The sequence below is a fragment of the Neoarius graeffei genome, chromosome 8 (genome assembly GCF_027579695.1).
Source record: "Neoarius graeffei isolate fNeoGra1 chromosome 8, fNeoGra1.pri, whole genome shotgun sequence".
Lineage (NCBI taxonomy): Eukaryota > Metazoa > Chordata > Actinopteri > Siluriformes > Ariidae > Neoarius > Neoarius graeffei.
This window is the reverse complement of record NC_083576.1, coordinates 73,444,940-73,458,637: the sequence shown is the minus strand read 5'-3', so window position 1 is coordinate 73,458,637 and position 13,698 is coordinate 73,444,940. Positions and strand designations below refer to the sequence as shown.

General features: G+C 39.5%; 1 protein-coding gene across 1 annotated transcript in view; it reads left to right on the top strand.

Moving 5' to 3' along the window:
• Positions 1-13,698, top strand: part of samm50 (SAMM50 sorting and assembly machinery component) — a 43,727-nt gene that overhangs the window by 2,961 nt on the left and 27,068 nt on the right. Inside the window, exons 2-6 of the mRNA XM_060927032.1 lie at positions 3,870-3,980; positions 4,067-4,168; positions 8,551-8,638; positions 8,722-8,828; positions 11,307-11,437. Coding sequence (XP_060783015.1) covers positions 3,870-3,980; positions 4,067-4,168; positions 8,551-8,638; positions 8,722-8,828; positions 11,307-11,437 — 539 coding nt within the window. The remainder of the gene's footprint in view (positions 1-3,869; positions 3,981-4,066; positions 4,169-8,550; positions 8,639-8,721; positions 8,829-11,306; positions 11,438-13,698) is intronic.

The window sequence follows — 13,698 nt, the reverse complement described above, 5'->3', positions numbered from 1 at the left end:
GGTCTTCTGTTCAAACACTGATAGAGTTTCCTTTCTGTTTATTGCTTTTTTTGAGAGCGTTTCTACTTATCTCAATAAGGGAAAAAAAATCAAGAGCCTATGTTGGGTAAAAATGTGTCTTCTGAAGGCCTAAACAGAGCACAGCCAAAAACTCCAATAAAATTTTGATCATCTTTGATGGAGTGCTATGACCATGCAGGATCATCCAGACCCAAAATGACAGTTTTGCTACATACTATTCCTATTTATGTACCAGCATGCAAAATTTGAGCCTCCTACAAGGTTTAGTTCTTGAGCTATGGGCTTGTGAACTTTGACAAAAAAAAAAAAGAGTCTGAACAAAATTGACACCCCGCTCCCCCAGTAAAACTGGCTGTAACATGGAAAGTATACATCTTACATTCAAATACATTTACAGTGTTTCTCCTAGGTAACATGGGTACATCTGGTGATTTTTTTTCAGAATTTTTTGAGACCTAAGTGCACAGGCCCCGGTTGAATTGACGTGGAATGACCCTACTTGTTTATTCAAATTAAGCTTGTCTAATAACATTTGCATAGCTAATAAAAAAACAAACCAAATCTTTTGACGTCAGACTTAAAATTTATTTCACGCTCGTGACACTTTCAGGAGATTGTTGGAAAAGCAGTTATTTATTGTTTAATCAAGAAAATACCATGCACTGTTTTTTTAAATACCATTTTCAGGATAAAATTTAATGTAAATCCAACAATAATCAACATTATTTTATCCATATTCACTGGATATGAGCAATCGCACGCTCTGATTGGTTACTCTACTACTAGGCTATCAGCTTATATACCCTGAGTAGAGAAAAACAAAATGGCGGAGCTTGTTGCTGAACCGACCGAGGATTAAATAAAAACTTGACTCAAAAACAAACCCCCCCCCCCCCCCCCCCCCAAAAAAAAAAAAAAAAAAAATAAATAAATAAATAAATAAAAAAGCAACAGGATATGGAATATATGGAATAAAAGTATTTGATGGTAAGAACATATCTTTTTTATTTTTAACAATTATTATTATTATTATTATTATTATTATTATTATTATAGCATTTTTCACAAATTGCTACCGTCATTTCACCGGTCTGTTTACATTCTAAGCGGAAATTATTTTGTCAGCTGTTTTGTATAAAGTTTTTATTTAGCGACTTTGCAAAAAAATAAAAATGCTCTGTTTCTCAAAATCCAGTGAATGTGGATAGAATAAAACAGTTATTCCACTCAATCTCGTCGTACATGGCTTATAGACAACTCGGTGCTGCGCTCATGTACAACTCAATTTCGTGGAATAACTGTTAATTATTCCTCTCTAATAACCTTCTTAAAGATAGAAATAAACACGTACGTAGGAATCTCATCTCATGAATTCAGCTAATAGAAATAGAGGTTTTTGTTTTGTTTTTTTTGTTCTGAGTATAGAAAAAAAACTTTTTGATTGATATTTTGTTGTGGTTTAAAATGTTTAAAGACTCATAAAGAAAATTATATGTACAATGCATCTTAGTGGCACGTACACAGACATTGACATTTAAGCGTTTCATGGATATGTAACATGAAGTGATTGTGAAATGGCAGCGATTATGCCTTTGTCAGAGAATGTGGTGGAGAAAAATAATCAAAAACATGATATTATTGCTGTCTGAGACATGCTATAGATGCAGTTTATCCACAAATCTGAAACGTGACTAAAATGTTTGTTTCTATGTGTACTTGTTTGCCTTAAAGTTATTTTTATGCTGCCTGTAACAATATAAGTTCCACATTAAAGACTCAATAACTCTTAATCACTGTAAAAGAACATTTTGGTATAAAACAATGTTTTGTCTGATCAGTTGTGAGGAAGAAGGGATTTTGTTATAAATGTATTGCTTATACCTGCAAATTAGGGCTGTGCTCGTTTGCCATCAGTTGCTCACAATATCGTACCATATATATCGCGATATATCGAGTTAAACGATGTCTTTAATGTATTGTAAGCAGAGGGCGCGAATATGTTTGGCGCCAAAATTATTCAATCAATGAGTCTCGAGACGAGGCCATGGAGACATGGGGGATGTAATTAGCGGCTTGCAGCGTCTGTAGCAGAGCGCATTGAAGCAGAGCGCCTAATTTCCAATGCGCATGCCCTGAGTAACTGGAAGCGCCATTTGTAAATAAAAACGTTTTTGGTTGGAACAGGTTGCAAGCATGAATTTCCGTCGATTTCTGGCATGAAACATGCTTTGAATTACGTGAAAATTGATGACAACCTGCTACAGAACCGGGAGATATGCAGGAAATATGTCATATATGGGATTTTCGATTTTCAAGTGAGTAAACGATATCGTATCGTACCCCCGAAAATCGTGAATGATCGAGTATCGCGAGCTGTGAGCACAGCCGTACTGCAAATAGTATAATAATTTATGTTAATATTGTTACTGTATTTCCATAACACTAATGCTTTCTGCATATAGACAAAATACTGCTGCATAATAAATATTGTGTAACCTAAACCAGGGCTTTGAACCAGAATTTTTTTCCTATTGGTTCGTTCCGAACAGAAACGGAATTTTAACGTTTCCGGTTTTGGGTTCCACCATTAAATAGACGTTCCTGAACCGGTTAGAACAAAAAATTTCGTTCCCGGAACGGTTAATTACGTTCCCTGTCAGCTGTTTAACAAATGGCTATAAAATTATGTCTCTGTCTCATCCAGCTTAAGCCAAATGTAGGCTAATTCTATTACAACCTTCATTAAATAAGACAAGAAATAATTCAAAACAATTATTATTTCAAATGTTGGCGATTTGGATTCTCAGTATGTCTTCCCATCTACACAAACAGAAAAAGTGCCAAAAATGAAAGATAATTCGTTTAGTGTGTTACCAAAGGCTAGTCAGGCCCTATAGAGGGCTACCGCATGACGTCACCGCGCCGCGAGATTTCGTTAGGCGCCATATTGGAAGACCAAGTACACATCTATGCAAGTACATACATACATAAAACAAACTACACCTGAAATGTAGCCAGGGCCGGTTCTGCCCTAATCTGGACCCGGGTGCAACATCGCACAACCCCCCCAAAAAAAACAGTCTAAATCAGGACAACCATCACATAACTATAACTATAAACATTTTATATCAACTATTTTAACTAAATGGGCTATAATAAATAAGCCTGCAGGCAGCCACGGCGGGCTGCCTCAGAAAAGTAACCATTCAATGACAACTGAAAGCCTGCAGCCACGGCGGGCTGCCTTAAAAAGTAACCATTTGTCCTACCTTAAAACTCATTTTGCATTTTCTGCCTCCTTTTTTGTATTTTCAACCCTCCGTTTATTTTCTTTCCTTTTCTGAAAACCTGATTTGTGTCCAGACATTTTGTTCTGCTACCAACGAACTAACTCGTCAGGTCTCGTCTCTCGAGCCCGCGATGATTCCCGTGGGAAGAGCAACAACTGATACATTTTTACAAACAGCCAATAGGGAGGTTGCAACGTTCAGGCTCTTCTTTGCTCAGACACTCATGGCTTTTTTATTTGTAGGCTACGGAAACTTTGAGGAACAAAATAAAAACCGGTATTAACTGGTTACCATTATTTTTAATAAGCGTTTCTGTTCCGGAACATAAAAAATAATAAAGTTTCTGGTTTCGTTTCTGTTCCATGTGAAATAGAAAAAGTTCCCGGTTTTCGTTTTCATTCCTTGAACCGGTTCAAAGCCCTGACCTAAACAGAGATGTTCAAGTTTCTCTCTAACCAACACCATTCAATATTTATTAACATTTTCAAATTACCAACATAAGCATCCAGTTTTACTGCATCTCGTTCTTATAAAGTGATCTGCTTTTTCTTTTCCTAGAGTTTGGATCCTCTCCCAATGCAGGGGCCTGAGCTGGGGGTTCAAGCTGATGACCTGGATGTTGGAGAAGCAGACTACGAACCTCAGCAGGAAATTTTAGAAAACAAAGATGTATGACTTGCTTTATTTTTTCCCGAAAACAGAAATATCTTGATTTCTTGTAGGACAACCATTTAAGATGTTGTCTAATTGTTTAGGTTGTAGTTCAGCGTGTACATATAGATGGGCTTGGAAGGACTAAGGAGGATATCCTAACATACGAAATCGCAGATGTTTTCAGAGCTAGGAACCTGATTGACGTGAGTATGTCTATTCATCATGGCAATGCCAGTCCTGAGGATCTTCGGAACTGCACTTAGAGCTGAGTGCAGAAGTTTGCATCCCCCATGGTTTCTAGGTGAGAAAAGGAAAGTTTGGCTCTATTTTGCAGTGAGATGTGAGTGGATCACGACACTCATGCAGGGCTCAACATTAAGCACTGCCCGATTGCCCGGGGCAAGTGAAATATGCATTCGGGCAAGTGGGATATGTCCCCGACATGCCTGACCGGGCAAGTTGGAATGAGCATATATTATGAACTAGCACCACAAAAATTAGGCTTTTTGATCTTTTATTTCAGTTCCTAAAAGCGTCCCTCACTACTGTACGTATCTGCCATTATGGCTTGGCTGTTTTCTTCGTCTCGGTTTCATTTACTGCTTTGCAGGTTATTTTATATTCCCCCGCTGTTGTAGTATGGTACGCGTACTGTTTATAGACCCCGTGTGCATGAATTCATTCATCACATGATAATTACAGCTGGGTCAGACAGACACCGTCTTTCATGCAAGCAAGGCTTCATCTGTCTTCAATATGGTTAACTTTTGCACTGTTTTTGCTTGTTCAAACAGAGAAATAGATAAAAGGCATTACCGTCTGCCCGCTATCAAGAAAAATGTTAACAAATAGAAGCAAATGCTTCAAGAACAACGAGGAAATGAGTGATTAAAGAATAAGATGAGAGGAGCTCAGCCTGAAAACTCCAGAGAAATTCACGATTGTATTTAAAATGTATTTTACAAAACCAGAACATCGGAAGTGAGGATGGAAGAGTTTGCTTAAGAATCTTGGTTTTTTTTTCTGCTCATATTCGAGTCAGCTCCTTCATAAACGTGTTTGACTTTCTTACAGGTGAAGCCGCTTCCTTATTCGACACAGAAAACCCAGATTGGTTTCAAACAATTCGGACATAAAAAAATCAACAAGGAGCGACATGTGCGATAAATCCTGAAAGAACAGAACAGATTAGGAGCAGAGAGAGCCGGAGCTTTGTTTCTGTTATCAGAGGAACACAGTCCTGTGCAAAATATTTATATATCTTTTTTTTTTTTTTTTGTTATATCATGCACCTCTAGGTTAATAAAAAAAAAAAAACATGCTGCGTCATGACAGACAGGCTGCACTGATTCAGTTGCAGGTTGCCAGGTCTGTATAAAACACCCACAACCTACACCCTAAACAATAATTTTAAACTCAAATATTATCCTGTCTGTCATGACGCAGCATGTTTTGTTTTTTTTTTAAACCTAGAGGTGGATGATATAAAAAACAAACTAACTAAATATATAAGAGATATAAATATTCTCAAACACAGTACTGTTCAAAAGTCTTGGCACCCTATTGTTTTCTTCATACAAACTTTGTTATAGATTTCTACATTATCGAGTAATGAACCTACAGTCAGAGTTCTACACAAACACACTGAACTTTACAACAGCTGCATGCATGTGAAATGGAAATAAATCGACAAAGGCAGGAAAAACTATTTTGGATAAAATTGTTATTGTCCGTGTGAAGGAAATTTAGTGAATGAACATTCCTATTCTCTGTGTTTCTGTGTGTTGAGCTCAAGTGGCCTAGTGTACTGAGAAAAATTGTTTTCCCACAGGCTGTAATTGCTTTTCTGTGTCCTTGGCTCAAAGCCTGCTTATGTTATGCCTAATCACACATCCGCTGCACATCTCAGAGCACACCAGGTGCATGCTCTAACAAAGAACCGATGTTTAGCTTCAAGGGAAAGCTTCGAGCCAATCACGTGCAGACGCGAGCAGTAAGTGAATGCCTTTAGAGTATAATAGATAACAGCCACTAAGACACAAGTCAGAGTGCGCACTCTCGGCATCACCTGAGGTGGTGTCTTCTTCTTCTTCTTCTTCTTCTTCTTCTTCTTCTTTCCTTTTCCTGTTTTATATCTCTTTTTTATAAGATCTACTATAATAAATAACTGAAAAGACAACTGCTAAGCGTTCTGAAGTGTTTATTAGAAGTTTCCATTACATCCGTTACAAGAAAAAAGTAACCAATAACCAAACTTAATAATAAACTTAATCAATAACCAAATTTCAACTCAGTGTGTGATCTTCATTTTATGTTGCAATTCACAACTATTCTGTGGCTTTCCTAAAAAAAAAGTAGTACTCGCAAAATAGGGGGCAAGTGATAATATTGGGGGGCAAGTGGAAATTAATCCCCACTTGCCCCCCAGGGCAAGTGGGTTTAAAAGTTAATGTCGAGCTATGTCATGATGATAAAACACAAGGCCAGATTAGTGAAGGAAAAAAAAGAGCAAATAAACCCAGACTTGTTTTGAAAAAAGCAGTATAAAACATCTGACAGTGGTATAACAGATATGCCAGGATGAATGGGAGGATGTTTGCCCAATTTGGCAGAAATAGAAGAGAGATCTAAATAAATGTATGTTATAGAGGAATGAAATACTTGTGGTGGTGTGCTGTGATAGAAAAATAATCAACAACTGGATGTTCTGATGCAAGAAGTTACCTAAAGGTAAGTAATTTCATCGAACAGCATGCCTCAAAGTCTTTACACGTTAAATGATATACAACCCCGATTCCAAAAAAAGTTGGGACAAAGTACAAATTGTAAATAAAAACGGAATGCAATAATTTACAAATCTCAAAAACTGATATTGTATTCACAATAGAACATAGACAACATATCAGATGTCGAAAGTGAGACATTTTGAAATTTCATGCCAAATATTGGCTCATTTGAAATTTCATGACAGCAACACATCTCAAAACAGTTGGGACAGGGGCAATAAGAGGCTGGAAAAGTTAAAGGTACAAAAAAGGAACAGCTGGAGGACCAAATTGCAACTCATTAGGTCAATTGGCAATAGGTCATTAACATGACTGGGTATAAAAAGAGCATCTTGGAGTGGCAGCGGCTCTCAGAAGTAAAGATGGGAAGAGGATCACCAATCCCCCTAATTCTGCGCCGACAAATAGTGGAGCAATATCAGAAAGGAGTTCGACAGTGTAAAATTGCAAAGAGTTTGAACATATCATCATCTACAGTGCATAATATCATCAAAAGATTCAGAGAATCTGGAAGAATCTCTGTGCGTAAGGGTCAAGGCCGGAAAGCCATACTGGATGCCCGTGATCTTCGGGCCCTTAGACGGCACTGCATCACATACAGGCATGCTTCTGTATTGGAAATCACAAAATGGGCTCAGGAATATTTCCAGAGAACATTATCTGTGAACACAATTCACCGTGCCATCCGCCGTTGCCAGCTAAAACTCTATAGTTCAAAGAAGAAGCTGTATCTAAACATGATCCAGAAGCGCAGACGTCTTCTCTGGGCCAAGGCTCATTTAAAACGGACTGTGGCAAAGTGGAAAACTGTTCTGTGGTCAGATGAATCAAAATTTGAATTTCTTTATGGAAATCAGGGACGCCGTGTCATTCGGACTAAAGAGGAGAAGGACGACCCAAGTTGTTATCAGCGCTCAGTTCAGAAGCCTGCATCTCTGATGGTATGGGGTTGCGTTAGTGCGTGTAGCGTGGGCAGCTTACACATCTGGAAAGACACCATCAATGCTGAAAGGTATATCCAGGTTCTAGAGCAACATATGCTCCCGTCCAGACGACGTCTCTTTCAGGGAAGACCTTGCATTTTCCAACATGACAATGTCAAACCACATACTGCATCAATTACAGCATCATGGCTGTGTAGAAGAAGGGTCCGGGTACTGAACTGGCCAGCCTGCAGTCCAGATCTTTCACCCATAGAAAACATTTGGCGCATCATAAAATGGAAGATACGACAAAAAAGACCTAAGACAGCAACTAGAATCCTACATTAGACAAGAATGGGTTAACATTCCTATCCCCAAACTTGAGCAACTTGTCTCCTCAGTCCCCAGACGTTTACAGACTGTTGTAAAGAGAAAAGGGGATGTCTCACAGTGGTAAACATGGCCTTGTCCCAACTTTTTTGAGATGTATTGTTGTCATGAAATTTAAAATCACCTAATTTTTCTCTTTAAATGATACATTTTCTCAGTTTAAACATTTGATATGTCATCTATGTTCTATTCTGAATATAATATGGAATTTTGAAACTTCCACATCATTGCATTCTGTTTTTATTTACAATTTGTCCTTTGTCCCAACTTTTTTGGAATTGGGGTTGTAAACGTTCTTTAGTTTGTTATAAGGGGATGCAAACTTTTGCACTCAATTGTAGTTCTGTTTTTTGAGTTTGATTCTTCAGGTGTGTTAAAGCATCATGTTCTTCAGGTTTTGTTAAAACATTTACTGCATCATAAGGACACCAGGGCTGAAAACAAATTCCATAGTGGTGTAATGACTGTATCGTACCTGTGCCACAGGTGATGAAGAAGAGCCATGATGCCAGACAGAGACTGCTGCGTCTAGGTATATTCAGACATGTAGAGGTCGTCATCGATACCTCACAGGGTATGTACTAAGTATTGACTAGTAGTAGCAATCACTGAAACCATCATTTCATTGACACTGACTGAAAGTGCTGTGTGATACAGGCAAGGACGCACTGCCGAATGGACTGGACGTCACATTCGAGGTGAAGGAACTCAAGAGACTGACTGGAAGCTATAACACCATGGTTGGAAACAATGAGGGAAGCATGGTGAGTTAATAATACTTGTTAATATCAACGCAGTGTTGTAGTCGAGTCACTAAACCTCGAGTCTGAGTCCAGTCTCGAGTCCCCAGTGTTCAAGTCCCAGTCATTAAAGAAAATTCCGAGTCAAGTCTGAGAACAAGACTCCAACTGCACCATTTGACGGTGGCTGTTTTAGCGCCATTAACATTAGTTTGTTTCTGAACATGACATATGAACAGGTGAGTGTGCTTCTCTTTATCAGGGAGTGTGAAGTATTCTGTCAGAGATGGTTGGGAGACGGATGTAAGTGCAGAAGGTGTGTTTATTAATACAAGTGAAGACAGAAACGATCCAGAACGGCAGGCAAAACCATAAAACGGTGAAACAGGCAATAGGTCGAGCGAGGCACAAACAGGCTATCGTAGACTCGGCAGAATCAAAGATGAGAAACAGGAAATCAGGGATCAGGAAACCAAACAAGTAAATAAGGCTCGGTAATGTGTCAGCAAGGCAACTCAATACTTCGCAAAGTAAGTGTGTTTTCACGGTTTTTATATAAGGGATGTCCAGCATGTTTGCCATGTTGACCCAGAGACGCCTGCGCTGGCTAGGCCACGTCAGCCGCATGGAGGACGGCCGCATCCCAAAGGACGTGCTGTGTGGTGAGCTGGCCACAGGCTCCAGACCCACAGGACAACCTGCACTATGCTACAAGGACGTGTGCAAGCGCGACCTGAGGGCAGGCGGCTTCAACCCTGCAGACCTGGAGACGGCGGCCTCAGACCGCGCCAGCTGGTGGTCCACCACCAAGGTCGTTGTTGGGGAAGCCGAGGAAAGGAGAGAGACCCGGTGGGGGGAGAGGAGGCTCCAACGACAGCGGAGACTGCAGACGGCATCAACAGACACCCGACCAAGCAACTTCACCTGCAGCAACTGTAGCAGACCGTGTGGCTCACGCATCGGCCTATACAGTCATACTAGGTGCTGCAACTCGACAACTGATGGATGACCCCTGGCGCAGATCACCACGATCTTTTGAGATTGAAGGAGCCAACAACAACAATATAGGCGCACTGATTGCGCCTTAAAGGGGAACTGAGGTCATTTTTAAACTTGCTTTACTTCTTAATTAACGTGTTATTCAATTACATTTTCGGTTTTATTAACCTTATATCGTGACTCGTATTGGCATTTTATATTATGCTTATCGGCCTTTTCGGTTTTTAGCCATGTTGAATGTAGTTCGTATGGTCCACGACAGGCGTCGCTTATCCGCGTGATCTTCACGAGACTTGTGCGAGACTTCAAACGTGAAGTGTCAGCGCTGCCATTTTGAAAACTGTTTACACAGTGGCCGGATCGCCATATCATTCCAATTTAGATTAATTTCGAGATTTGCCAGCTTCATCAGCGATAGAGATTATTCCATACGACTTCAAACCAACGTGGAGTAGAGAAGAGTTGGAAAGACGACAGGATAAGGGCGAGTCCGTCACGCTGGTATTTACATCATTACTGTCGCACAATTAAAACGTGCCAGATCAGGCGGCTGGTGGGTTTTCAAAATAATAAATACATGCATGTATTTTTTTGATAAATACATATTATCCTGAGTGCATCTCCCACATAATCCTCACTAAGGTTTTGGACAGCACTACAAAATGGCGTCCCCACTATATAGTGCCCTATATAGTGAGTAGGGAACGATTTCGGACACTTCCGGCTTGATTACATCAACATTCGGAAGAGGGCGCACGCGTCTTTTGACAACGTTGGCAGATGTTGGTCACTTTGATTTCTGCTGTACATTTTACTTCCGTCCTACGATGTCTCGTACAGGTCTCAGTGGATCTTGTTTATGGCCGTCGCTTTGACATATGGACTGATATATTACAGAGCATATTTCAAACACTCAGAATTTGCTATAGCAGTGACAAAATAGCGATCAAAAATGCATTCTTATATTTAATAAAATGAGAGAAACAGAATTTTGATAATAAAAAATTAGCCTTCAGTTCTCCTTTAATCCTGTGCAGGCGCGAGTTGCAGCGCGCACACGAGAGTCCGCTTGGTGCACGCACTGTCCGGAGTGCGCCCGAGAGTCTATCTGATGCACGCGCCAAGGCGCGCAGGTGTGACACTCTTGCATGAAATTAGTCTAAAAATTAATGCAGATATAAATATCTTATGCCAAATTATTTTGGCATGTTACAAAAAATAAACAAAAAATCCAAGTCCTTGTCTCCAATTTACGAGTCCGAATGCAGTTAATGCACAAGTCCGAGCCATCAGTGCTCAAGTCCGAGTCCTTAAAATTAGGGCACGAGTTGGACTCGAGCACTACAAGCCTGTATGAAGCACAACCTTTTTATTGCACAGAGATGTTTTGTTATTCATGGTGTCCTATCTTTCCTTCATCTATAGAGAATATTCAGTGTTGAATGAACAACTTTATTCCAGGAAGTGAAGCATCCATCACCGTTTTTGCTGATCTGATTTCAGGTGTTAGGTTTGAAACTGCCCAACGTTTTTGGCCGTGCTGAGAAGCTCACTTTTCAGTTCTCCTACGGCACTAAGGAAACGTCTTATGGCCTGTCTTTCTTCAAGCCTCAAGCTGGACACTTTGAACGCAAGTATGTTTATCAGCCTTGGTGCTTGGTCAGTAACTGGTTTATCATTAATAATTATACCACAGGTGGTAACATTAACTCTGCTTTATGGCGGGATACGTCACACCAGAAATACAACCCTGATTCCAAAAAAGTTGGGACAAAGTACAAATTGTAAATAAAAACGGAATGCAATGATGCAGAAGTTTCAAAATTCCATATTTTATTCAGAATAGAACATAGATGACATATCAAATGTTTAAACTGAGAAAATTTATCATTTAAAGAGAAAAATTAGGTGATTTTAAATTTCATGACAACAACACATCTCAAAAAAGTTGGGACAAGGCCATGTTTCCCACTGTGAGACATCCCCTTTTCTCTTTACAACAGTCTGTAAACGTCTGGGGACTGAGGAGACAAGTTGCTCAAGTTTAGGGATAGGAATGTTAACCCATTCTTGTCTAATGTAGGATTCTAGTTGCTCAACTATCTTAGGTCTTTTTTGTCGTATCTTCCGTTTTATGATGCGCCAAATGTTTTCTATGGGTGAAAGATCTGGACTGCAGGCTGGCCAGTTCAGTACCCGGACCCTTCTTCTACGCAGCCATGATGCTGTAATTGATGCAGTATGTGGTTTGACATTGTCATGTTGGAAAATGCAAGGTCTTCCCTGAAAGAGACGTCGTCTGGATGGGAGCATATGTTGCTCTAGAACCTGGATATACCTTTCAGCATTGATGGTGTCTTTCCAGATGTGTAAGCTGCCCATGCCACACGCACTAATGCAACCCCATACCATCAGAGATGTAGGCTTCTGAACTGAGCGCTGATAACAACTTGGGTCGTCCTTCTCCTCTTTAGTCCGAATGACACGGCGTCCCTGATTTCCATAAAGAACTTCAAATTTTGATTCGTCTGACCACAGAACAGTTTTCCACTTTGCCACAGTCCATTTTAAATGAGCCTTGGCCCAGAGAAGACGTCTGTGCTTCTGGATCATGTTTAGATACGGCTTCTTCTTTGAACTATAGAGTTTTAGCTGGCAACGGCGGATGGCACGGTGAATTGTGTTCACAGATAATGTTCTCTGGAAATATTCCTGAGCCCATTTTGTGATTTCCAATACAGAAGCATGCCTGTATGTGATGCAGTGCCATCTAAGGGCCCGAAGATCACGGGCACCCAGTATGGTTTTCCGGCCTTGACCCTTACGCACAGAGATTCTTCCAGATTCTCTGAATCTTTTGATGATATTATGCACTGTAGATGATGATATGTTCAAACTCTTTGCAATTTTACACTGTCGAACTCCTTTCTGATATTGCTCCACTATTTGTCAGTGCAGAATTAGGGGGATTGGTGATCCTCTTCCCATCTTTACTTCTGAGAGCCGCTGCCACTCCAAGATGCTCTTTTTATACCCAGTCATGTTAATGACCTATTGCCAATTGACCTAATGAGTTGCAATTTGGTCCTCCAGCTGTTCCTTTTTTGTACCTTTAACTTTCCCAGCCTCTTATTGCCCCTGTCCCAACTTTTTTGAGATGTGTTGCTGTCATGAAATTTCAAATGAGCCAATATTTGGCATGAAATTTCAAAATGTCTCACTTTCGACATTTGATATGTTGTCTATGTTCTATTGTGAATACAATATCAGTTTTTGAGATTTGTAAATTATTGCATTCCGTTTTTATTTACAATTTGTACTTTGTCCCAACTTTTTTGGAATCAGGGTTGTAATTTTTCTATAATAGTATACCCCATCATGTTTTATTTCTTACTTTATTTATTTTGGGTTTCAAGGAATACACCAACGTTTTGTTTTGTTTTGTTTTTCTTTTGCATTTTCACTTGCTTACTTAACTTACTTGAGCATTTACAGTACTTAATCCCGACATCATCTATAGTTTGTTTATATATACCGTATATATATATATATATATATATATATATATATATATATATATATATACACACACACACTCACACAGCGCCCTCCACAATTATTGGCACCCGTCGTTAAGATGTGTTCTTAGGCTTCTAATAAATTCATTTTTTTTTAAAATAATATCGGACAACAATGCAAAAAAAGAGAAAAATCCAACCTTTAATTCAAGTGCATTTATTCAGTGGGAAAAAAATCCCACATTAAGAAATAATTCTTTTACATGAAATCATGTGTGCCACAATTATTGGCACCCCTGATGTTAATACTTTGTACAACTCCCTTTTGCCAACAAGACAGCACTTAAAGTGCATATTCTGGACCAATTTAGTGTTTT